Source organism: Primulina huaijiensis, chromosome 4 (genome assembly GCF_012295235.1).
Source record: "Primulina huaijiensis isolate GDHJ02 chromosome 4, ASM1229523v2, whole genome shotgun sequence".
Taxonomy (NCBI): Eukaryota; Viridiplantae; Streptophyta; class Magnoliopsida; order Lamiales; family Gesneriaceae; genus Primulina; species Primulina huaijiensis.
This window is the reverse complement of record NC_133309.1, coordinates 1,548,874-1,575,076: the sequence shown is the minus strand read 5'-3', so window position 1 is coordinate 1,575,076 and position 26,203 is coordinate 1,548,874. Positions and strand designations below refer to the sequence as shown.

Sequence of the window (26,203 nt, the reverse complement as noted above, 5' to 3'; positions counted from 1 at the left end):
GATCTCAAGGTATTATGAAACAACTTCGTCCTCGTATCATTAAAAAAATTTATGATTTGTCACACTTTAATTTTATTATATATTAATAAGTATCTTAAATTTTTATTTGTTTAAAAAATCTTTAAAATTTTGAATACTATATATATTTATATATAAAAAAAGAAGGGTAAAAAGGAAGAAATGTTGGGCTGTCATTTCCAATAAAAAAAAAAAAAAGGGCGTTTGTAAAGGGAAATGTATGTATTAATAAATAGCACGCACAAATGATCAGCGCCACAAAGTGAGTTAAAATACTGTTTTCTCCCGCTTAAAAAAGCTTCCACCAACTTTATTTACGACTGGAAAGTTGCCTCAATCTCATGGGAGGCCAGCCCAACAATGAATTCCAACCTAAAGTTCAATCAAAATTAACAACATTAAATTTATGTGTTGAAGTGTTAAAGATCTTTAAAGATGGAGCGTATATGAGATTTATTTAATTTTTTTAATGTATTTTTAAAAAATCACATGCCTACTTCTTCTATCTTCACACAGACGCACATTCTTGGTTTCCCACTTTTTGTTTTCTTTTTTGTTGTTAAATCATACTTTGGTTTCTTGGGATCATTTATTTTTCATATTCTCGAAGATTTTGATAATTGGAGTTAGTTAATAAGCAGGGGGTTGAAGATGGTTAAAGAAACTGAGTTTTATGATGTTTTTGGAGTTAGTCCTGCTGCTTCAGAGGACGAAATTCGCAAAGCTTACTATCTTAAGGTCTGATCTTTTTCTTGGATTTGAAGCCATTTTTGTTTTTTTTTCTGAAGTAATACCAATCTTTCTATGATGCAATAAAAAAGATAAGTATGATCTGTTGGAGCTTGATGTATTGTCTCTTTTACCAGTTTCTTCTGTTATTTTGAACTCTATTTTATTTTTCTAGCCTTCCCTATCATCCTATGTGTCTGATGTTAAAATGGAATATGGCTCCTTTTTTTTCTTTATTCTGAAAAATGTAAGTTTCATACTATGAAATATGTTCGAAATTTTAGGTTTCTTGATCAGTTAATCATTTTTCTAATTTGTTTTTGAGTGGTGCAGGCAAGGCAAGTTCACCCTGATAAAAATCCTGATGATCCTCAAGCAGCTGAAAGATTTCAGGCAATTTTCTTCTGCTTCTGATTTTTTTGTTTTCTTGATTGATTTGATCTGACACTAGTCAAGAACATCAGATTAATCCATCACTCTAATGTCTCTGATGAAATGAAACTGTGTTCATTTTTTTTATGCTTTATTCAAGGGATTAGATCACTTTCTTGATTTAAATTATATATTTTTCTTTTTTTTTTTAATGGTCTAAATCTGTGCGATAAATCAAACAAAAGGAAAGTGAAATTTGCACATAATTTTACCTCAAGTTATCACCATGTATCCACTCATGACAAGCAACTCTTGGCTTCATTATCAGGTACTCGGAGAAGCATATCAAGTTTTAAGTGATCCGGTGCAAAGAGATGCATACGATCGGAATGGAAAGAACTGCATCTCTAAGTAAGTCTTTTTCACATTTCTGAAGTTCATAAGTTTATCAAAATAATTATATTTAGTCGTTCTCATCTGATTTGGGATAAGTTCATTCGATATCTCTAACTTTATAGGGAGACGATGCTGGATCCCACTACTGTTTTTGCTCTTCTTTTTGGAAGTGAACTTTTTGAAGATTATATAGGACATCTAGCTGTGGCATCAATGGCTTCTGCTGAGTTATCTCATGATAATGACAATTCTGACAAAGTTCATGACAAGCTCAAGGTACGAACACGGGTGTGTCTGTATGCATGTGTAGATTTGTGTGTGTACTATGTTGTCTATTTGCAATCTTTGAGTACAGATTGAGTCACTGTCAGAATGTGGCTTCTGGTGTAACAGCAAATGTTCAAAATAGATGTTGGGCCACAGTAATTGTTCCCACTAAACTTTAATGTTACCTTTTAGCACAGTAATCGAAATGCCGAATGTGACCATGGGCTATAACTTATAATACCATGGTAGATCCTCGATCCTATAATTTAAGCAACACCATTGTTCAGCACATTCACATAGGCCATAGAGGTACTGTGTCGACTAGATGATCATATCTACGCGTCTCATCCTTTAATTGATCATGAAATGTTGCAGAAGATTTGAGTTATTTTTATCATAAAATATATAATTTTAACATGTATCACCGATATGAATCAAGGCTGTGCAAAGAGAAAGAGAAGAAAAGTTGGCCAGAAAACTCAAAGATTTTCTTCACCAGTACGTGTGGGGTGACAAACAAAGCTTCTTAAGACATGCTGAATGTGAAGCAGAAAGACTTTCATCTTCAGGTCAGTTAAGTTCTACCCGAAGTTCTACTTCTCCAGAGGCAGAACCGAAAAAATTCATCTCTATAAAAATAAAAATGATTTCAAATTAAACTCGAAATATATATTACGTCATTCTCTTGCCTTCTGTGTTCCTGATAAACAATAGCCTTCGGAGCTGAAATCTTGAATACAATTGGATACATCTACACAAGACAGGCAGCACAGCAGCTGGGGAAAAAGGCTTTATACCTTGGAGTTCCATTTGTGGCCGAATGGGTTCGCAATAAAGGTCACATCTGGAAGTCACAATTCACAGCAGCAAAAGGTATTCGTTCATTTTTCTCAAAAGCTACTTGTGTAAGATCAGGTTCCAACTTGTAACTGTTAAAGTGAGTCCGGATTCGGATTTTGCTCATTCAAAACAATCGATTAACAGCCAACCACTCTATCAATGGTGTTACAATTTTGGTACATGAACTAGATATCTAGCACATGTTATACTGACCAAGTCTTAAGAGCAAGTTCATGGACATGTACAATTCGATTGAAACTTGTATGATTCAGTATGTGTACTACTCAGGCGCGTTTCAGTTGCTTCAACTACAAGAAGATATCAGAAGACAATTCAAAACGGAGGGCAGTGCTGAAGAAAACAATGTCGAATCGCATTTAAGACTAAACAAAGATACAGTGATGAATTCTCTATGGAAATTGAATGTGGTCGACATTGAGATAACTCTATTACATGTCTGCCAAATGGTTAGATTACTTTCTTTTCTTTACTTTTTTTGAAGTTTCTTACAAATTCAAAGTTGGTTTATTGAATTTAAACCGTATCTATCTATACAGTCTACCATTTTCTTGAATTTTTTGACTTGGGATTTCCAGGTTCTGCAAGAAAGCAATGTCAGGAAGGAAGAGCTCAAGATGAGAGCTGTGGCTTTGAAAATTTTGGGAAAGGTTTTTCAGGTGACTTGTACTTTAAACAATTTTACCCCTCATAGTATCTTCGGTTGTCATTCTAATCTATTTGCCAATATGTTTCGTTTCTAATTCCATCCGTTCTCGTGCAAGTGATGTAGATCACATTCATCTTGTGGACCACTCTTTTCAAGAATACAAATTTTGCGTTACTATCAGTGTAAATCGAGAAGAATAAATGTGTTTGTTTTCAGAGCCAAAAGGCACAAAATGGCGGGGCTTCAAGGAAGAAGATTGCTTCAGCAGAGGCAGATGAAAGAAGTTCTAATAGTAGCGACGAAGAAGATTCGCCACGAATTCTAAATTATCGAACTCCTTTACTCACGCAGGTACAATGGTCGAAACATGGCTACAGATGTATTACTCGTAGAATTTCATGAATGCAACTCATGTTGTATTGTCCCACGAGTTTTCAGAATAGCACCAACCCTTCGCAGGTGGATCTAACAGGGCAATCCAGACCAAATTTCACTATTCTAACTAAAAATTCAGAAGTTCTGTTCATTATCTTGAGATATTTAAGTTAGTCTTGCCCATGTTTTTAACAAGTTTTTTAAGGCGTTGGAATTTTTGAATTGCCCGACTTCATACGGTTGTTTCTTCTGCTGTGACAGGGCATTGGCAGACTCTTTAGATGTCTCTGTAACCCAGCATTTGACGTAGACGATGAAGAAATTGTGTATAGAGGAAGATGAGAGAGTGAACTATCCATGTGTGATGGAGATTTAGAGATTGTACTAAATTCAAACATGTCTGAAATAGGGCATTGTATTTACTGTACTGAACTTTTGAAGAAAAACCGAAGGAACCATGATCTTGTATGTGTTTGTAAACAAACTGTGCAGTTTTTAACACCCGATGTCGATCTACTACAATACTGAACTAACTGATGTTCTATTGTTATCTGGTAAGTGGCATCTATAAGACCAGAACTCAACTGTAATTAATGCTCGATGGCTCGACTGAGAAATAAGGGAAAAATTTCATATCCAAATGTAGGAGTTTTCTGAAACACAGCAACGACTATTAAAAAATTACAAGATAAAACACTTAATTTTTTAGGAAGCAGCAATTGTTTTCAGATGAACATGTTGCTTCCGTCTGAGAGAGTCGTCCTAAACAGTACACAACATCGAGCCAACAGCATTTTGTTGCCTGATGAACTGATACTTTTTGACCATGTACAGACACGACTAAGTATAGAGCATACAGTCTTTCCTGTTATTACTTACCGTAATGAGGTATAAATTGCTGTCTGTGGCGGTGTATACGATTGTTCTCCCAGATGAAGACCGACCTGGTAGCAACCATCATTACTTGCTATAATGTGGTATGAATTGCTCTGTCAAGCGGTGGATATTATTGTTATCGCCCTCAAGAAGCCGTAAGACCTGCAGTCATTACCATGATGAGATGTGTGAAGGTCGTATGGCAGATTAAAATAACTTGAAAAAACAACGAACAAGTGAAAAAAATACTGACATGTTCACATGAATGGACATGTACAGATGAGCTATCTATCTATCTACACACACGTGTGTGTGTGAAATTTTCGAAAATTTCAAAATTCAAAACCTACCCAACCCCCACCAAAATGCCCAACGTATCCTCCATGAGAATACTGGGTCCACATATTGTGATGGAAGGCGGAAATTCCTAGAGTTCAGTGGACAGATCGATACAATTATGATTTTGAAAGAGGGCTGGGTCAAATCTCATGGAAGGTAGAATAAATTAACCTGTAGTTGAATAAGGTGCATAAAGATGCTAAGAGAGCAAGAACATAGAATTCGATACTTTTAAAACAGCAATTGCTCAAATGCTACTGGTGTTAAAACGACTCAGGTTTCAATAAACACTACCGTTTGCCAAATAAAACTTTTATGGTTTGGCAAATGTAAAATAATAATATTGAAAGCATAGAAAAACCACCTCTGCCATTGACGGTCGCATCTCGGGGTCAGTTTGGAGGCATAAAAATGCTGTTCTAGCCATGTGATACAGCTGATGAGTGTTATAAGATTCTCCAAGACGAGGATCAGCTAGCTCATGTAATGCAAGCTTCTCAATCAGGGATAATGCCTGAAGACATGGACGATAATTTTTCTTTAAAAAAAAACTTCCAAAATAGGAAGAGAGGTTTAGCACAGAGGGACTTTCCGTAGAAAACAACTACTACTTCCCAGAAAAAGATGATGAAACTTTTCTGGAAGGAGTTGAGAAAAATCTGTGTTATCAAGCATTTTGATTTTTTGAAGTAATTATCACCCTTTCACATAAGTGAAAAAATTACGGAAATGTTCCTCTAACTAGATAACAATACGTCATATCAAGGATATCATAATCTTAATGATCTTAAATCCGATTTGAGAACAAATATATTAATTGATCGATAACAAAACAAACACATAGCCAAAAACCATACCCATTGTCTAAGAGATGGTTGATAATCCTCTCTAGTTGAGTCCACGGCCTTGCGCCCAGATATTAATTGTATCAGAACAATGCCAAACGCATAAACATCAGTTCGTACTGAAACAATGCCATTCTCTGCATACTCAGGCGCAAGATATCTACAGAAGACCAATAAATCTCAACCCCGATTTATTAAAAGACGTATTCAACGCATCAACTAAATGGCATATACTTACCCTAGAGTGCCTAAAATTCTAGTCTGTATATCATCGACGTTTGTCGTCCACTTTGCAAGGCCAAAATCCGCAAGCTGTGTATGGATTAAAAATAAGGAAAGCCATTAAAGCTCAACAGATTTGAACATCCAAACTCAAAACTATGTTCGATTTTCATCAAGGAAAAATTGTATAGCCAAGAAAAACATAATAGCCAAGCATCATCGATCTTATGCTGAAGAAGAAAACAAAGTTTTGGTTATTTCGATCGTATATATATGAAAGTGTACCTGATTTAAATCCCTTTTTAATAACAGGGTGTTTGATAGTAAAATTCATGATAAACTAGCAAGAAACTACCTGGTGTAATTTCGAAAAACAATAGTATACAACAGAGTGAAAAAAATTTGGATGACTAAAACTTACGTGCCATTATAAAGGCCAAATCATATAGATTAATGCAACTGGGAAATATATAGGATTCAAGAAAATACCATGGGAACAAAATCATGTGTTATCAATATATTGCTTGGCCGCACGTCCCGATGAATAATGGGACTTCCTCGACACTCTTCATGGAGGAAACGCAACCCTGTCGCGGTTCCAATGGCAATGGCATGTCTTCGATGCCATTCAAGAATTTGATTAGGATTATCTGTCAATATTGATAACATCACCATATATCCAAAGAAGATTATATCTACATATGAACAAATTGAGAGACAGAAGCCACCAACAGAACTTAAGAGACGTGATTTTGTATCAAATACACTTCTCACTTTTCTTAATAAAACAGTTGGCATCAGAATTTCAAAAATTACAATATTTACTTACCAAACAAATGCCAGTCAAGTGAATTATTGCAGATGTACTCATACACCAAGATGTTGAGGTTTTCCTTGCAACAATAACCAAGAAGCATCACTATGTTTTTGTGGCGTGCAAAGTTTAAGACATACACTTCAGAATGAAATTCCGAAAATCCTTGTGTACTAGCTTCCTTTCGAACCTTTGCAGCAATTTGCTGCCCATCCTTAAGCTCACCTTTATATACACGACCATACCCACCTTCTCCTAGTAAATTATCCGACGAAAAATTGTTTGTGGCAAGCTGAATTTCGGAATAACTATATTTTTTTGAGTCCAGCTCAGTCTTCATTCCACAACCAATGCAGAGAGCAGGCACGTCAGAGGATCTCTGTCGAGTGGGTTTTCTTCGTTGCTTTTGTATCATCAGTGGAGAAACCTTATATTTCACATCCACCTTAGCATGGTTACCTGCGAAAAATCATTCATTTTGTTTACAATCCTCGCCTCTTTATATAAGTAAAATATATTGAGATATATGGTAAAAAAACCTTTCCTGATATCATATTGACTATAATTTATTATTTGATTTCTAACCAACAAAATTCTCATGTCTTAAGCCACAAAATCACAAGCGAGCAAGTGATATGAGAAAATTCAATATTTGGACAAAGATATTCCTGGACAAAACATCAAGACGTGAGAAAAGGACATCCATTTTTTAATGAAAAATGAAATTTATTAAAAAAATATTAAATATATAATTGAAGGATAACACATCCTTCATACTAATCTGTAGCAAATCTAAATGTATCTCTTAGGTTTTCTTTGGATAGATACTAACCTATCTTTATTTGTATTTTACATTTTGTATTTTAAATTCTTAGGATTAGGTTGTTTTATCTCCTGAAATATATATATATATAGTTAATTTACTCGATGACAACAGAGCTCGGTGAGAATTTCCTCCTATATCGCACTGCTAAAGAAATTTGGAATGCGCTATTCATCCACTGACAACACATCAGAGTTATTTGCCATCGAATGCAGCCGGCAAGAGCTGCGTCAAGGGGACTCCTAAGTTATAGAGTACTTCACTGCCCTTACCCCCCTATGGCAGCAATGGATCTCTTCGAAGTTTATGAGTGGGAGTGTCCAATTTATGCGGGTCGCTTTCGTGATATTGTTGATAAGAAATGGATCTTCAAGTTCTTATCGGGCCTTAACACTGCACTTGATGATGTACGTGGCAGGATTCTGGGAGCTAAGAAGTTGCCTACCCTTCGAGCAGTGTTTTCCGACACCCATCATGAGGAGAGTCGACGGAAAACTATGTTGGGACCATCCACACCACCCCCCTCTACTGATGCATTCGCGTTCGCTGCCCAACATCACATGTCCACTCACGGCGACAATTCTAGTGGTGTGTGTCATTCCCAGCTACTACCCCACCAATGGCCAGTTCAACACTGTCGCCCATGGTGTCCAAAGTGCCACAAGCCCACACATACGCTTGAAACTTGTTGAAAGATCCATGGAAAACCTGCTGATTGGAAGCCAGCACGTAACAGGCATGCTAATACAGCCGTTTCTGAGACTCAAACTCCACCTTCCGAACAGCAGCCATTCGCGAAGGAACAACTAGAGGCCCTTCAGAAATTGTTTGGCCAGCAAACTCTCACACCTGCCCCATCACTTACTGGCACTGGTAACATGGCTCATGCAGGTATTTTCTCATTTTCGACTCCACAACATGTTTTTCCTACTCTTTGATAGTCGATTCAGGTGCTTCCGACCACATGACTGGGAGCCTGAACTTGTTTACTACTTTTCGGCCTTGTCATGCCAATGGGACACTTTCTCAAGTCATTGGTTCTGGTTCTTTTCAGTTAACTAAGGATATTTGTCTTCATTCGGTCTTATTTGTGACTGCTCTTACTTGTAATCTGCTGTCAGTAAGTAAACTAAATTGTGATCTCGTCTGCAAAACTAATTTCTTTGTTAATTCTTGTGTTTTCCAGGATTTGGCATCGGAGAAAACGATTGGCAGTCCTGATCGTTCTGCAGGCTTGTACATTCTCAAGATTAGTGTTCTAAATGGCGGTCGAGGCAGCCGCCTAAGCGTAGACGGCCCTCGATCGCACCGCCTATGCATGAGGCGGGTGTTTTAGGCGGCCCAAGCTATACGGCGTTGGGGAGGTGGGTCGAGGCAGGTCGAGGCGGCGAGCAGGCGGGCAATGCGGGAAGTCAAAAATTTTAAATTGTAGTCAACAATTTTAAAAACTTAGTCAAAGTCAACAAATTTTAAATATCGAAACCCTAGCACACCTAACTTTCTTTATTTTATTTTTGGTTTTCACTCTCAACTCTCAACCACCACACACAGCCCGCCGCCGCCGCCGCCGCAGTCAGAATATTTAGGTTAGGCATTGCATATTTATTATTTATCATACTTTTGGTATAATATGCAATGCCTAACTTAAATATTCTGTTTAGTCTACTACTTGTTCTAATGATGGATAATTGATTGAAACTTTGAAATTTAAACTTAGTTTTTTGGTAAAAGTAATTATATTACTTTGTTAACATAATAGCATTAATATGATGATGAATCTTTATTAATTGCACATTATCTAGATGATATTATATTGTATGAAGCTTCTTTGTGTTTAAACATTATTTAATTGCATATTTTACATAAAAAATGATGACTATTTATGATTATATTGCATGATTATCTATAAAAAATTACTTAAAAAATTCAACCGCCTAGGCGGCCGAGGCGTTAGGCGGTCACCGACCGCCCCGCCACCGCCTCCCGCCATTTACAACCTTGCTCAAGATGGATGCTTCCTTACTCAAGACTTATGCATAACCATCAACATATCCCACCATTTCTGCCGTCAATTCAAATAATGTTAGGGATGTTTTATTGTGGCATTATCGTTTAGGTCACCCGAACTCGTTGTACCTTAATAAGTTGTTTTCTTTCTTATTAAATAAAAGTTTTCTTTCTTTCCAGTGTGATGTTTGTCAGTTCTCTAAACATACTGATGCATCTTTCACGCCAAATCGTCATGTACATTCAACGTCTTTCTCTCTTATACACATCGATATTAGGGATCCCTCTAACTTACCAAATCTTGGGGGCACTCATTAGTTTATCTTATTCGTCATGATCACACACGCTTGTTTTGGCCTTCCTCGTGAAAGAAAAATCTGAAAGTGATCAAATTTTCAAATATTTCCATAGCATGATTAAAACACAATTTACTACCCATATTCGGATGTTACGCACTGATAGAGCTCGTGATTATTTTAATTCTGTTTTGGGGGGTTACCAGCAGACAGACGGTATAATTCATCAAAGCTCGTGTGTTGACACCCCCACATCAAAATGGGGTCTCTGAGTGTAAAAATATAAATCTTCTTGAGGTTGAAAGTGCAACTATCTTTTGCAACTTAGACACCTAACTTGCTATTGTACCACCTAATGTGAACACATACCCAGTAGTACTTTTTTTGCGATCCAGGTCACCAACCTTGCTTTGTAGGACTTGCTACCATCTTGTTTTTTTAATCGGTACACCCACTTGTTATGCAACGCCTTTTTGTCATGCGGAAGTTATGTCAACTCCCACGTCTAGTTGGATAACAGTGAATCTAACTCATCTTTCATGGCTAACTCCCACTTGGTTGAATCATCATTTTGCATTGTCTCTTCATAGATCTTCGGTTTACTTTTGTGTAAGTAAAACATAGTGAAGTGCAAAGGAGTATCACTCAAGTGGTCTAATTGTTCTCGAAGATCTCCTAAGTTCAATCACCGGAGCTTGTGGGTCATCATCTTGTGCAGTTGCTTCTTCATCTTCATGGTTACTGTTTTTCGATTCATTCACAGGAATATCTGTCAATGGCACTTCATCAGTCTTCTTGACTTCAGGACATTCATCTCCAACTCCAATGCTTGACTTGTCCACGTACAATACTTGTTCATTGAAGATTACATCTCTACTTTGAAAGATCTTCCGATTTTGGCCATCCCAGAAATGATAACCAAACTCATTATCTCCATAACCAATAACAAAACATTTCTTTGATTTCGGATCAAGTTTTGTTCTACTCTCTGAATCAATATGAATATAAGATAAACATTCAAACAGTTTAAAGAAAGAAATGTTTATTTATTTGCCGCTCCATACTTCTTTGGGTATTTTGCATTCAAGTGGTACCGATGGTCCTCTGTTGAACAGAACATCATCCCATAATGATTTGGGAAATCCAGAGCGCAACCTCATGCTCCTAGCGCGTTCATTCAAGGTTCTGTTCATCCTTTCAGCTATACCATTCTATTGAGGTGTACCAGGAATTACTCTCTCCATTTGATCTCGTTCTGTCCACAGTATTTCTTGAACTTATCATCTTCATATTCACCGTCATTATCAGACCACAAACACTTCAACTTCAAGTTGGTCACATTCTCAACCATGACTTTATACTTTTTAAATGTCTCATAAACATCGGATTTATTTTTCAGAAAATAAACCCAAATTTTCCTGCTCGAATCGTCGATAAATGTGACGAGTATCTTGAGCCTCTTAGGGATGTCACAGGAGATAGCTCTTGTATGTCAGCATGCACCAGCTCCAACTTTGCTGCTTTGGGTTCTCTACCACCATTTGAAAAGCTAATATTTTTCTTCTTTAAAAAATACAGCTTTCACATAGTTTGTGTTCAACAGTTTTTAATTCCGGTAGCTTTCCATTTGAAATCAGCATCTTCATTCCCTTATCACTCATATGTCCAAGTGTACAATGCCATAGACTTAAGTTAGCTCCGGCATCCACAACTGCTAATGTATATCTGCAACTGGAAGTCATATAAAGTGTACTAGTTTTCTTTCCTCGAGCAACAACCATGGCGCCATTGTTTATTTTCCAAGAACCATCACCAAAGGTCACATTAGGGCTTTCGTCATCGAGTTACCCAACTGAGATCAGTGTCAATTTTGGTACATGTCTTACTTTGTTGGATTTCCTGCGCCGTCGGTTAGAACTCTTTTTTCCACTTCTACCACTGCCTCTATTCTAAATATTTAGAGCAGATCTCGATGATGTTCTTTTACCCGGATCCATCCTGCAAACTTCTACAGCAATAATTTGATCTCTGACATCATTGAATTGTAGCTTTCTATTGCCAACAGAATTGCTAACCGCTATCCGCATCGGTTCCCAAACATTTGGTAAAGACGCCAAAAAAATAAGTGCACAAATCTCATCATCAAAATTAATTTCGACCGATGTTAACTGAAAACCAATTGTGTTGTGTGTTTAGCCACCAAAGCACCTTCTCCCATGTTCAAGTTGAATAACTTTTTCATGAGATGTACTTTGTTATGGCTTCTCAATCCATCATCTTCAGTCATCGCTTCTCTAGCCTTAGCAAAAAATCTTAAAAAATATTTTCTGACGTAGAAGATCAGACAAAGTTACAACAACAGAGCATACTAAGAATTCTAGAAATTTTACTACAAGGTTCAGATACCAGTTATAGTTTACCCCAAAGCGATGACGATCATGGCGGTAGTAAAATACCAAAATTGCGGAATAAAATAATCAACAAGAATACAAAGATTTACATGGTTCACCCAATATAGGCTCGGAGCTACTACAAATCTTTAATATAGATACAAATTTTACAAGTGTATACAACAAAACACTCAATATTTCAAACTCCATGCATGAGTATAATCGATAAAATAATTTCTCTAACTAACACAAGAGAACCTATCAGCACTCAAGAAAAAACAATTATTTTTTCTTTTGCTCTCTATTTTACGATGCTTTGAAAAGCTTCGTTGGGATATTTGAAACTGAAGCGAAGGAGCTCTATTTTTATAGAGCTCCTTGTGCATGTGATTCCATCGAATGCAGCTGTCACACCTAACATGCATGCCACCAACCACAATGTTAGGTGAGAAATGAAATACAGCTATCTAACAATCATTTCACCTAGTAACAAGTACCATGTCTAAAATTATTCTTTCCATCACAAACACAACATGAGCTTGAGATTTTGTCTCTTTCACGGTTCCTTTAATTAGGTCCACATATTTTGGAGTTTGTTTTGTATAGGATGGTAATAAGATAAATCAGTCCAAGATCATTACTTTTGAAAGATCCAAGTTTCCTAGGGATGAAAGAGATGCAAGTCTCAAGCATGGACAACACAATGACCATTGTTTTACAAAGTGACAAGTAATCTTCCTCTACAAAAGAGGAAACAAGCGAACAAACTGACATGTCAATAGCTACACTGATTCATTTACTTTCAGAGCCACGAAGCATAACTAGGATGTCCACGGGTTGAAGGTAAAAGATTGTAAAGCTGAGAAATTAAGTAGGCAGCACAAGGACTGAAACGGGAAGAAGTTACTAAAATTTCAGTATATCAACACAAATAACCTTTCTAACCTGGTTCCTCTTGCTTGTGATTTGGCCCAATATCTTCCAATGATGAAAAGCTGTGATTTCTAGAGTTTGACCCAAAAGAAGACAAGAAACTACTCTTGGCCATATCATAGCTTGTTTCTAGAGAATAAACAGATGCTGGGTAACTCTCAGAAATTTCGGACTGCTCGGGCTCATTCTCTTGCACAGGTGGTAGTGGGACAGGCTTGGATAGTGTGTAGAACTTTTCTTCACTGTACTCAGTTTCCTTATTCGTATAACTATGTCTTAACACCTCCAACGACAAGTTATCAAGGACTAGTGCAACCTTGCAAGATATGTGTTTAAGATAGAACCTTGTTTCCTTTCTTAGGGACCTGCAAATGTAGATTATCAGTTCAACCAGTGAAAATAAGGTAGAAACTAAAGAAGCTTGATGCATATACTGAAATTTTACACATTCATGAGTCAATATAGGAAACCCATTCATATTAACATGCAGTGGAAGCATGCTTCTTGAACAATTTTATCCTTAAAGAACCATACAATTACTTTTCTTCAAACAAATAGATTTATGTCCAAAAAATCCTAACCTTATACTAAAGCCAGTACATGATGGAAGGACAAAGATACATGCCAATGAAAACTTACAGTGTGTATAAATATTATTTTCATCAATTCTGGTCCTGGTCTTCTTCTTCTTTTTTTTAATGAATATCATCCATTACAATAAGGTAAAAAGAGCTTTTTACAAGTACACTAGACATCCCAAAGAGATAGCAAATATCGAACTAATAGAAGCAACGACACAATTGCCAACTACACGGGGTATACCCCGGTGCTGGAAACAAGTAAAGATGATCATATCAACGCACATCATAAATAATAATAATACAATCAATGGCCTATATCCAGATTACTTGGCGAACATCGAAGAGTAAGGATCTTGATTTTCCTAATGATATATGTGATATATGTCAAGCAATCAAAGAGGAATAAGAATTAAATCAGGGAAGGTAACTAATAACAGTTAAATTAGTTGGGCACAGGAGCGGTTGATCGAGTCCAAACCTGTCACTAACTGAAGATCAACTTGTGGTCATTGGATGGGTTTATACCAGCAAGAGGGCCTGTATATATAAGCTGAGGAGTTGGTGGAAAAAGGATGATCTGATCACACCCAAAACCAGAGAGCAAGAAGCGAGAAAAATTCCCTCAATATTCAAGAGTTTCTTTGTAATTCATAGGAGAGAAAAAATGAATTCGAGATGTTGATTTGTTTTGAAATTGCTCTGTTGTAAACTGATTAATTATAATGAGAGTATCTCCCGTGGATGTAGATCACTTTCTTTGATCGAACCGCATAAAATCTCGTGTTACTTGCTTATGTTTCGTGCATGTTTCCTGTTCTTGATTATCCAAACTGCAAATAAGAATTGACTGATTATAATTCTGGTGAAACATGTTGCTTGATCTTGGTTTTAAATCGGGTGGATTCAAGTTAGATATTCTTACAACTGGCATCAGATCCAGGTTCTTGGCTATCAAAGAACTCGATATGTGTTCAATAGAACGCTTTGATGGAACTGGAAACTTTTCTCATTGGCGTAGAAAAATGCATGCCGTTCTCGTCCAACAGAAGGTGGCTAGAGCCCTAGTCGGTGAGAAGAAACTATCAGAAACCTCAACGCAGATCAGAAGGCGGACATTATGTACACGGAATTCAGTACTCTCATCCTACACCTGAGTGACACGGTACTCCGGGTAGTATCCTCAGAGAAGACAACCGATGGAATTTGGGCAAAACTTGAGTCTATATACATGACAAAATCGGTGCAAGAAATGATCTATCTAAGAGGTAAATTTTTTGGTTTCAAAATGACCTATTCAAAATCCATCGGTGAAAATCTTGATGAGTATGATAAACACATTCCTGGCTTGGAAAACATTGGAATTGAAATTGAGGATGAGGATAAGGCCACCATTATTCTAAATTCAATGCCAAGTACATATTCCGTATTTGTTGATACAATGAAGTGTGCGAAGGAGAATTTGGTCTTTGATGAAATTCGAAAGGCATTGAAGGCAAAGGAGTCACAGAAACAAATGGAAATAAAAAATAAGGGTGACAATTTGCATATTAAGGGTAGATCAGAAAAGGAGTATCACAACAAGAAAAGGGAAATCTAGTCCCAAAACAAAGAAACTGAAATGTTTCTTATGCCATAAACAAGGTCATTTCAGAAAAGATTGCCCAGAACGATTCAGACAGGGTGACAAGAATAAGGATAAGGGAGAAGCATCGGTTGCACATGATGGCTATTAAAATGCTGAAGTCTTGTGTGTTGCAGAACTCAAGGCTGATCAAGGCTGGATCCTTGACAGTGGATGTTCTTTCCACATGTCACCAAATAAGAATTGGTTCCTATCTTTTCAAGAAATTGATGGAGGTCATGTCATCCTTGGCAACAACAAGACATGCAAGGTTCAAGGATTAGGCTCCATAAAACTTGTTATGCATGATGGAACCGAAACCATTCTAAAGGAAGTAAGATATGTCCCAGAATTAAAGAGAAATATGATCCTCTTTGGGTACACTTGACAAACTGGGCTACACATTCAAGGCTGAAAATGGCAGATGGACAGTCTTCAAGGCAGATTGGCTGTGATAAAAGGAGTTAGAACAAATGCTCTCTATAATATGAGTGGTGGAACTCTCATTGGGTCTGCAAGTACAATTGAGAAACATGACACAGACGCGATGTTGTGGCACTTGAGACTTGCTCACATCAGTGACAAAGGGCCGCAAGAAGTTCATAAACAGGGTCTACTTGGAATTAAATCCTTAAATCAAGTAGATTTCTGTGAAGACTGCATAAAAGGTAAATAAAATTGAGTAATGTTCAATAAAGGAATCCGTGTATCCACTGCTCCTCTGGAATATGTTAATTCGAACCTTTGGGAACCATCAAAGGTCCCATCAAATGGAGGAGCAAGATATTTCATGTCTATTATCGATGACCACTTGCAGTCAGGATCACATGCAGCCACTCCCAATTTAAATTTCTAGCTATTTGTCAATGTAAATTGAAAAGGAACAGTTTTTGTGATGACTATAGTAGAGTAGCGCCAATTCTCCTTTCCTCGTTTTACATGTTGACATGTCTAGGCAAATATTTTATTTTCTCTCATCTTCATCAAATAAAAATAGAAAACATAAAATGAATGAGTTTCTAAAGAACACTCGCTCTTTAATCCTCCACAAGATTGACGCTTGACTGATAAACCAAATGAAGTTAACAAATATTAAAAATATAATGCTACCTATCAAGAATAACCCATGTTGCATTGGAAGTAGCAACTTCTTGTATGGAAACCTTCCTCATTGGATTTCCAGCAGTGATTTTGACTTCAATGTCCACCTGTAATAGACGAATATGTGAGAACCGACTCTAAAGATATAGAACCAAATACAAAATATATACACTCTTCTCGCTATATTTCCTTATGACATGTAATTTTGTGTTGGAGATAATATTCTCAGCGCTACCGCCATTTCCCGAGACTGAATAAAGGAATGCTTTTAAATTTTAGAAACAGATCTATGATCTGGCTGTTTTCATATACTCTAAGCGTGAAAATTATATGTTTCAATAAACAATAAAACAAAGTCTACAAGCGCGTTATTTACCCCTTCGCCTTCACATTCTTCAGCGCTATACTGGAGCATGCCTACATACAAATCAACCTTTTTTGATACTTCTTCTTCCATTGCACGTATATGTGATGTGCCAAGGAAGTTATCAGGGGCTACTTGCATTTGGTAACCCACTGTGAAAAAATGGTAAATAATAAATGAAGAATCATAACATTAACATTGACATCAAATCAATTCCATTCTGTACAAAGTAATCAAACTAAATACATATAAACATGATTTACCTCTTCATTCACCAAAGTTATATGAACTAATTATATTTGATAGATTGTATCAAAAGGTAATGAATTGCTTAAACAAAGCGACAGGAAAACATCATATATAGGCATGTTCACTAAAAGGGATAATCTAATAAAGCGTTGAATAGAAATTACTTCAAATGACAGTAACATTTAGTAGTTTGATTGAATATTGCATGACATTTAACAAATCATCCCCAAAGTGTAAGCGCCATATAGCATATGCCTCTTTCTCAGTGGCTGAATGAGTATAAAACACATCATCTCCCATAGGTGAAAAAGAATAACAATGAAAACCACTTGCATCATGACTAGCAATAGGCAACACCACCAATATATCAAACAATTAGGATAAAAAATCTATAAAACTAAAAAATCCAACCTTAAAAACCACATAGAAAGATCTGAAAACTAGTAATTCAATATGCAGATCATCTAAAACACTTGAAATCAAGAAGCACAAGACTTACTGGGATGCAAGACTTTGTGCAACACTCCAAGAACCGTAATCGTAACGCCTGAACGTATAATTCCACCGTACATCCGAATGTTATGAATAGTATGCCTAAACTCATCCTTATTTCTATCTCTGGTAGCATCATATATGATCAGAACACGAGATGGCGTCAGAGGATTATCCCTCCTCCTATGATTGTCGCTACTATTAATACCCTCCATTGGCATGTAATTTTTTAAGAAAATCAGAATCCCACAAAACAAAAGTGTTCCTAAACGCAATGCACCTACTCAAATAGTCCAGATTGCTGCAGCACACGACACAAGTCGTCAAAATTGAAAAGTTTATTGAGAAGGAAATCTGGGAAATAAAATCCCTCACAATAAATAAACACCCCTTTTACTCCAATCCACCACTGTTTGTCTCGATATGCTTGGTTGTGTTTCTTGAGGAGAAAAAGAATATTTGGCGCATATTTTCAGGATCATTCTGGTATATTCGAAAGCCTGGATGTGGGACAGTTAAGTCATCCAGTAAAGAGTGATTAAAAAACGATGATCGCAAAGCCATTGAAGACATGATCAAAGAATCCATTTCGGGGTTTCTTGATCGTTTGACGGCCAACATATGTAACCTTGCGTGCCTCCGAAATCATGCAAGTACAACATTGCCGTGTGGCCCCTCAACTTTCAGAGTAATCTCAATTTAATCCTTTAAGTTTTTTTAACTTATTATAAATTGAGTAGGTCTTTTGTGAGACGGTCTCACGAATTTTTATCTGTGAGACGAGTCAACTCTATCGATATTCACAGTAAAAAGTAATACTCTTAGCTTAAAAAGTAATATTTTTTCATGGATGACTCAAATAAGAGATTCGACCCACGAAATTGATCCGTGAGATCGTCTCACAAGAGTTTTTGTGTTATAAATTTTAATATTATTGCAAAACTATTAAATTTATCTATCCTTATATTATATAATAATTTTATATAAATAATCTACCTGATATCTTAGTATGATTATTTTATAAATAACAATAAAAAATTATCTCACTAAACAAATATTTTTCAAATTTCAATATCATTCTCGTACGTACTTGATTTTAAAAAACGCAATATTTAAAAATATATTTAATTTTACATAGATTGTCTTAAATTTTTTTTAGATATTTCACATTGGTAATCAATTCAATTTATACTATTATTTTAATATTATTAAAAAAAATTAATTTTTAAAAACAACAACGCAATCTTTCTATTGGATATAAAAAATATCATATATATCAGAAGAATATTAGACAAAACCTTCAATAGATATCAAACAAGACTACGTGAATCAAACCAAAACATTGAACAATCTTGAAGAAGTATATTATGAGCATTCCAGCCCACCAAGTCTGCACAGAATTCTGACACGAGTGGAAAGCATATTTTCTCTAAAAATAAATGAAATCATCTTGCTTCGAAGGTTGCATATGCTAAACCATCTACAAAGAGTTCATTTCACACCTTGATAGGTGTATGAGTTGGTGGATTAAGTGAGAGTCCGATCAATGATGAGAAGTTTGATTCTTTCTACTAACAGTTTCTCACACGAGACTGTCTTACAGAATTTTCCGAATTTGGTTTATATGGGCAAGGTGTTTTGTAGGCTACTTGTTAGCTTGGGGTTTACCTAGTGTGTACTGAAGAGTAACGACTGCGAGTTCCATCGTCATAAAAAAGAGTTCATTACCTAATAAAATATGAGAGAGATGGATTAGAAATTTTAGGAGAATGGATCGAATTATGATGTTACCAAAAATTTAACGTACCTTGTGTTCGATCTGGTAAGCCAAATACTGTACTCCTTGTTGAATTGAGTTGGTCAAGTTCCCTGGTCGGGTATGGGCCGAGCAGAACTTCAGTGTGGATCTGCATGGACGAACAAACATTAGAGGGTGCCAAAAGTATTTCTGGCATAGCTCCTCCGATGCTTAAATCAGTCAAGAGAACAAACTTAAGTGTGAGAGAATAATAGTGCTAGTGTAGTATATGTATATGTAAAATTATATAGCATACCTGATATTTGTATATTGGGAGGGGCCAGATACCTTGTATAGAAAAAACTCTAGTAAGCCAAGTTCCCTAAAATACAAGATTTGTTCTCATATTATATTATCTTTGATAATTTATGAATTTGAATGTTAAATCCCGACTTCTTCGGGATTCTTTCTTTATTTAAGAAGATTTATTCAAGATTTTTATATGGATAAGACATTATTCACTGTCATATTTATTTGAGTTTGGGTCGATGTACTTTCAGTTAGGTTATTCGAAAAACGTTGTCAGGAGGTCTGCTCAGTAAACTCTGCTAGGAGGTTGGCTCGTTAAACTCTGCTAAGAGCTCGGATGCTAGGTATTTCCATCTTGCGAGACCTTTTCTCGAGTAGAGAATAGCCTAGACTATGTGCAAGGTCTTAGGCTCTTTAGTTTACTAGCATCAGTTATGAATCTTACATTTATGTAGATGGGCTCGGGTCTGGATTAGTTCGGGCCGGATTGGCTACATTGAAGGTATCATCTGTTTTATATTTAAGAGATTTATCTATATTTATCGTAGTTTTAGCATGGGCTCGGCTCGACTCTCCATGATTATGCTCGGCTATGGTTGTGCTCTTCCTCATAATTCTTTACTTATCATAGAATATTTATTCAAGAATTTTATATGGATAAGAATTTATTTATTGCCATATTTGTTTGAATTCGGGCCGGTGTACTTTCAGTTCGACTATTCGACTAACCATGCCAGGAGTTCGGCTCGATAAACTGTGCTAAGACTCGGATGCTCAGGCAATCCATCTTGTGAGACTTTTTTCCAAGTAGAGAATAGCCTAGACTTTATGCAAGGTCTTAGGCTATTTGGTTTACTTACATCATTTATGAGCCTTACAATTTTGTAGATGGGCTAAGGTCTGGAATAGTTCGGGTCGAACCGGGTCGGGTTGGCTACATTGAAGGTATCATGTGTTTTATGTTTAAGAGACTTTATCTATATTTATCGCAGTATTCACATGGGTTCGGCTCGGCTATCCATGATTATGCTCCATGGCTCAGTACTTCCATGGATCTGCTCTTCCCATGGTGCGGCTTTTCTTCTCTTACCATGATGTTGCTCTTCTACTCTTCCATGATGCAACTCGTCTACCCTTCCCATGATACGGCTCTTCCATGGTTGTCACTGATATGCATAGGAAAGCAGGGTTTTGCTTGGAGAAAGATCATATCTAATTGTAGGGACATCAAATTCTAATTATGATATGATTTAATTCCCTAGTTGGGTGATCCGATTTGTTGATAAACAACAAAATAATCGAATCCGATTCAAGATAAAATGGGAAGCAATGATATTACATCACGTGGTCTCATTGACATGAGAACAAAATATTGTACGTCTAATGGGTCATTCAAATACCTTTTATCCAAGTGTCCCATGATATATTTTTATCATGCTCTTCAAAACTTTTTTCCCCGCATATTTATCTAGACGACTATTTTGTCCAATTAGGCACCAAAATATCAAACCATTCTGAAATAAAGTTTCCAAAAAAACAAAGCATGCATAAATCCAAAATTCCGAAAATGAAAGAATCTGCTATGCTCATCACGATTATTGTGTCGGTATAAGAATTGCATTTAATGAGAATGTTGGTGGCTGGCGCAGACTTCTTTGAATGGACAGACAAAGAGTTGTAATAGTCAAATTTTGCGAAAGAACACTGACATGAAGGTCTCTAAATAGAGCTCCCCCTTCATTTTGAAATCATCCCTTCTTCGAGTTTTCTCTCATCTTATAAGCATTTGAGTGCTTAGTTCTATAATATCTGTGAGGTGTTTTGTTCTCCTGTATTAAGAGAGTGTGTTCTCTTTGGAAACACAGTGAGTGAGTTGTACACCACAAAATATTATAGTGGAAATTCTTTTCATCTTACCCGTGATTTTTACCCTAATAATTTTTAGGGGTTTTCCACGTAAATCTCGGTGTCCAATTTATTCTTTATTTTCGGGTTTTATTATCTCAAATTACCGCAAGTGGGACCAAAAAGTGGTATCAGAGCCTTGGTTTAAAATTTTTTAAAATTCTGAGTATACTCTGTGGTTGCAGCCTAGACTGATCTTCCACATCAGAAAAGATTTTTTGAGATTTTTTATTTAAGGCGGGATTAATTTTGTCCAGTCTACTAAATTGTTGTAGACATAATGGCGGGAAGGTACGAGATAGCAAAGTTCAATGGAAGCAATTTTATGCTGTGGAAAATAAAGATACAAGCAGTTTTAATAAAAGAGAATTGTTTGGCGGCTATTGGAGATAGACCGGTGGAGATTACAGATGATGGAAAGTGGAATGAGATGAATGACAACGTTGTTGCCAATCTACACTTGGCTATAGCAGACGAAGTTTTGTCAAGTATCTCTGAGATAAAAACAGCCAAAGTTATCTGGGATACTCTGACAAAGATGTACGAGGTCAAGTCCCTACACAACATGATTTTCCTAAAGAGAAGGCTTTATACTCTTCGGATGGCGGAATCCTCATCGATGACCGACCATATCAACACACTAAATACTCTATTTGCCCAACTCACTTCCATGGGGCATAAAATAGGGGAAAATGAACGTGCGGAGCTTCTACTTCAAAGTCTACCAGATTCATATGATCAACTTATCATCAACATTACCAACAATATTCTTATGGGCTTTCTAAGATTCGATGATGTCTTAACTGTGGTTCTCGGTGAAGAAAGCCGGCGCAAGAATAAGGAAGATAGGTTGGTAACATCGAAGCAGGCAGAGGCTTTACCGATGATAAGAGGAAGATTTATGGGCCGTGACTCCAGTGGGAGTCAAAGACGAGGTAGATCAAAGTCAAGAAGTAAGAAAAAAAATATTTACTGTTTCAAATATAGAGGTAAAGGGCACTTCAAGAAAGAGTGTACGAGTATTGACAAAAGTTCTCAAAGAAATGTGGCCAGTACTTCAGGCGGCGGTGAAATATTATTCAGCGAAGCAGCAACTGTTACAGAAGGCAGACACAAATTTTGTGATACATGGATTATGGATTCAGGAGCGATGTGGCACATGACGTCTCGGAGAGAATGGTTTGATCATTATGAACCAGTCTCAGGAGGATCTGTATTCATGGGAAATGATCATGCCTTGGAAATCGCTGGGGTTGGTACTATCAAAATTAAAATATTTGATGGCACCATTCGCACCATACAGGAGGTACGACATGTGAAAGTACTGACGAAAAATATTTTGTCCTTGGGGCAATTGGATGACATCAGGTGCAACACTCGTATCGAGAATGGGATCATGAAAATTGTGAAAGGCGCGCTTGTGGTTATGAAGGCGGAAAAGGTTGCTGCAAATCTCTATGTACTTTTGGGAGAAACACACAAAGAGGAAGAACTAGCTGTTGCATCAATTGGTTCAGGAGAAGAATTAACAGTGTTATGGCATAGAAAGCTCGGGAATATGTCAGAACGGGGATTGAAAATTCTCTCAGAACGGAAGCTGTTGCCGGGACTTACAAAAATGTCACTACCCTTTTGTGAGCATTGTGTTACCAGTAAACAACACAGATTAAAGTTTAGCACTTCTACTGCCAGGAGCAAAAGCATATTAGAGCTGATTCATTCGGTTGTTTGGCAAGCACCGGTTGTATCCCTAGGAGGAGAGAGATACTTTGTCTCGTTCATTGATGATTTCTCTAAGAGATGTTGGGTGTATCCAATCAAGAAAAATTCAGATGCTTTCCAGATCTTCATAGATTTCAAAGCGCGGGTTGAACTTGATTCAGAAAAGAAAATCAAGTGTTTGAGGACTGACAATGGAGGAGAATATACCAGTGACGAGTTTGATGCATTTTGTCAACATGAGGGCATCAAAAGACAGTTTATGACGGCTTACACACCTCAACAAAATGGAGTGGCAGAGCGGATGAACAGAACCTTGTTGGACAGAACAAGAGCTATGTTGAGGACTGCAGGTTTAGAAAAGTCATTTTGGGCAGAAGCAGTCAAAACCGCTTGTTATATTATCAATCGTTCTCCTTCAGTGGCGATTGATCTGAAGACTCCGATGGAGATGTGGACTGGGAAGCCGATAGATTATTCTCATTTGCATACATTTGGAAGTCCGGTATACATTCTGTATAATGAACAAGAAAGATCGAAGTTGGATTCAAATCCAGAAAATGTATCTTCTTGGGTTATGCTGATGGAGTAAAGGGGTTTCGCTTGTGGGATCCTACTCTTCACAAGCTTGTCATCAGCAGGGATGTTATCTTCGAGGAAGATAAAATAAAGGGAGACAAAGGGACACTGAATTCAGAAACTACTATATTTCAGGTGGAAAATAGGACGGATGAAAGTCAAAATTCTTGTGAAGCAGTACCAGAGCACGAAGAACAAGAACATGTTGAGTCTGAAGTTTCCAATGTGAGGCATTCAACTCGAGACAGAAGACCACCATGTTGGCTTTCAGATTATGTCACTGAAAGTAACATTGCATATTGTCTACTATCAGATGATGGTGAGCCATCGAGTTTCCACGAAGCTACTCAAAGCTCGGATGTATCCTTGTGGATGATTGCAATGCAAGAAGAATTGGAAGCATTAGACATGAATCAAACTTGGGATCTTGTTACACTACCACGAGGAAGGAAAGCCATTGGAAACAGATGGGTCTATAAGATCAAGCGTGATGGCAATAACCAAGTGGAGCTGTATCGTGCTAGATTGGTCGTAAAAGGGTATGCTCAGAAAGAAGGCATTGACTTCAATTAGATATTTTCTCTTGTGGTTCGGCTTACAACAGTCAGAGTGGTGCTGACATTGTGTGCGGTGTTTGACCTACATCTAGAACAGTTAGATGTGAAAACGGCGTTTCTTCATGGAGATCTTGAAGAAGAAATCTATATGCTCCAGCCAGAAGGTTTTGCGGAAAAAGGCAAAGAGAACTTGGTTTGCAGGTTGAACAAATCTCTGTACGGTCTCAAACAGGCGCCGAGGTGTTGGTACAAGAGATTTGATTCCTATATCATGAGCTTTAGATACAACAGACTGAGTGCAGACCCTTGTACGTATTTCAAGAGGTCTGGTGATGATTATATCATTTTGTTGTTATATGTGGACGATATGTTGGTAGCAAGCCCCAACAAAGATCAGGTCCAATGATTGAAGGCACAGTTGGCTTGAGAATTTGATATGAAAGACTTGGGACCAGCAAACAAGATTCTAGGGATGCAAGTTCACTGAGACAGAAGTAATAGAAAGATTTGGCTTTCCCAGAAAAATTATTTGAAGAAAGTCTTGCAACGCTTCAACATGCAAGATAGTAAGCCAATTTCGACCCCTCTTCCTGTTAACTTCAAGTTATCCTCCGAAATGTGTCCTAGGAGTGAAGCAGAGAGGATTGAGATGTCTCGAGTACCATATGCATCAACAGTGGGAAGTTTGATGTTCGCTTTGATCTGTACAAAACCGGACATTGCTCATGCAGTGGGAGTAGTTAGTCGGTATATGACGAATCCTGGACGAGAGCATTGGAGCACTGTTAAGAGGATTCTTAGATACATTAAGGGTACCTCGAATGCTGCATTATGTTATGGAGGATCAGATTTTACACTCAGGGGCTATGTCGATTCAGATTATGCAGGTGATCCTGATAAGAGGAAATCTACTACTGATTATGTGTTTACACTTGCAGGAGGAGCAGTAAGTTGGGTTTCAAAACTGCAGACAGTTGTGGCGTTATCTACAACGGAGGCAGAATATATGGCAGCTACTCAAGCTTGCAAGGAGGCAATATGGATTAAAAGGTTATTGGAGGAGATCGGGCACAAACAAAAGAATGTTCTTTTGTTTTGTGACAGTCAGAGTGCCTTGCACATTGCAAGGAATCCAGTCTTTCATTCCAGGACGAAACACATTGGAGTTCAATTTCACTTTGTGCGAAAAGTAGTAGAGGAAGGTAGCGTGGATATGCAGAAGATCCATACGAAAGATAACATAGCTGATTTTCTGACCAAGCCAGTGAACACTGATAAGTTTGAGTTGTGTAGATTCTCAAGTGGCCTAGCGGAAACGTAAGCAGCAGGGAATGACAAGATTGAAAGGATGTGTGGAGATGTGTTTGATTCTCAATCAAATCTTCAAGTGCGAGAAATGTCGGTATAAGAATTGCATTTAATGTGAATGTTGGTGGCTGGTGCAGACTTCTTTGAATGGACAGACAAAGAGTTGTAATTGTCAAATTTGGCGAAAGTTTGAATACGTGTTTTTAACGCGTATTCACACTGACAGGAAGCTCTATAAATAGAGCTCCCCCCTTCATTTTGAAATCATCCCTTCTTCGAGTTTTCTCTCATCTTATAAGCATTTGAGTGCTTAGTTCTATAATATTTGTGAGTTGTTTTGTTCTCCTGTATTAAGAGAGTGTGTTCTCTTTGAAAACACAATGAGTGAGTTGTACACCACAAAATATTATAGTGGAAATTCTTTTCATCTTACCCGTGGTTTTTACCCTAATAATTTTTAGGGGTTTTCCA

General features: G+C 37.2%; 2 protein-coding genes across 2 annotated transcripts; one reads left to right on the top strand and one right to left on the bottom strand.

Annotated features, from left to right (window-relative positions):
* The first annotated feature begins 235 nt into the window (after positions 1–235).
* LOC140975144 (chaperone protein dnaJ 10) lies at positions 236–4,186 on the top strand. Its single transcript, XM_073438698.1, has 10 exons — positions 236–756; positions 1,081–1,140; positions 1,448–1,530; positions 1,638–1,791; positions 2,222–2,351; positions 2,497–2,655; positions 2,911–3,089; positions 3,219–3,299; positions 3,506–3,640; positions 3,926–4,186. Exons 1-10 carry the CDS (start codon positions 670–672, stop codon positions 4,004–4,006), a joined length of 1,149 nt encoding a protein of 382 aa, XP_073294799.1. The 5' UTR covers positions 236–669; the 3' UTR covers positions 4,007–4,186.
* A 61-nt stretch (positions 4,187–4,247) lies between these two features.
* On the bottom strand, positions 4,248–18,283 carry LOC140975143 (serine/threonine-protein kinase CDG1-like). The gene is made up of 10 exons (XM_073438697.1): positions 17,625–18,283; positions 16,889–17,028; positions 16,522–16,619; positions 13,222–13,574; positions 6,776–7,219; positions 6,436–6,596; positions 5,963–6,036; positions 5,737–5,884; positions 5,244–5,393; positions 4,248–4,702 (listed from the first exon to the last, which is right to left on the bottom strand). The coding sequence occupies exons 1-10, from the start codon at positions 17,836–17,838 to the stop codon at positions 4,625–4,627; spliced, it is 1,860 nt and encodes a 619-aa protein (XP_073294798.1). The 5' UTR covers positions 17,839–18,283; the 3' UTR covers positions 4,248–4,624.
* Positions 18,284–26,203: the final 7,920 nt, after the last annotated feature.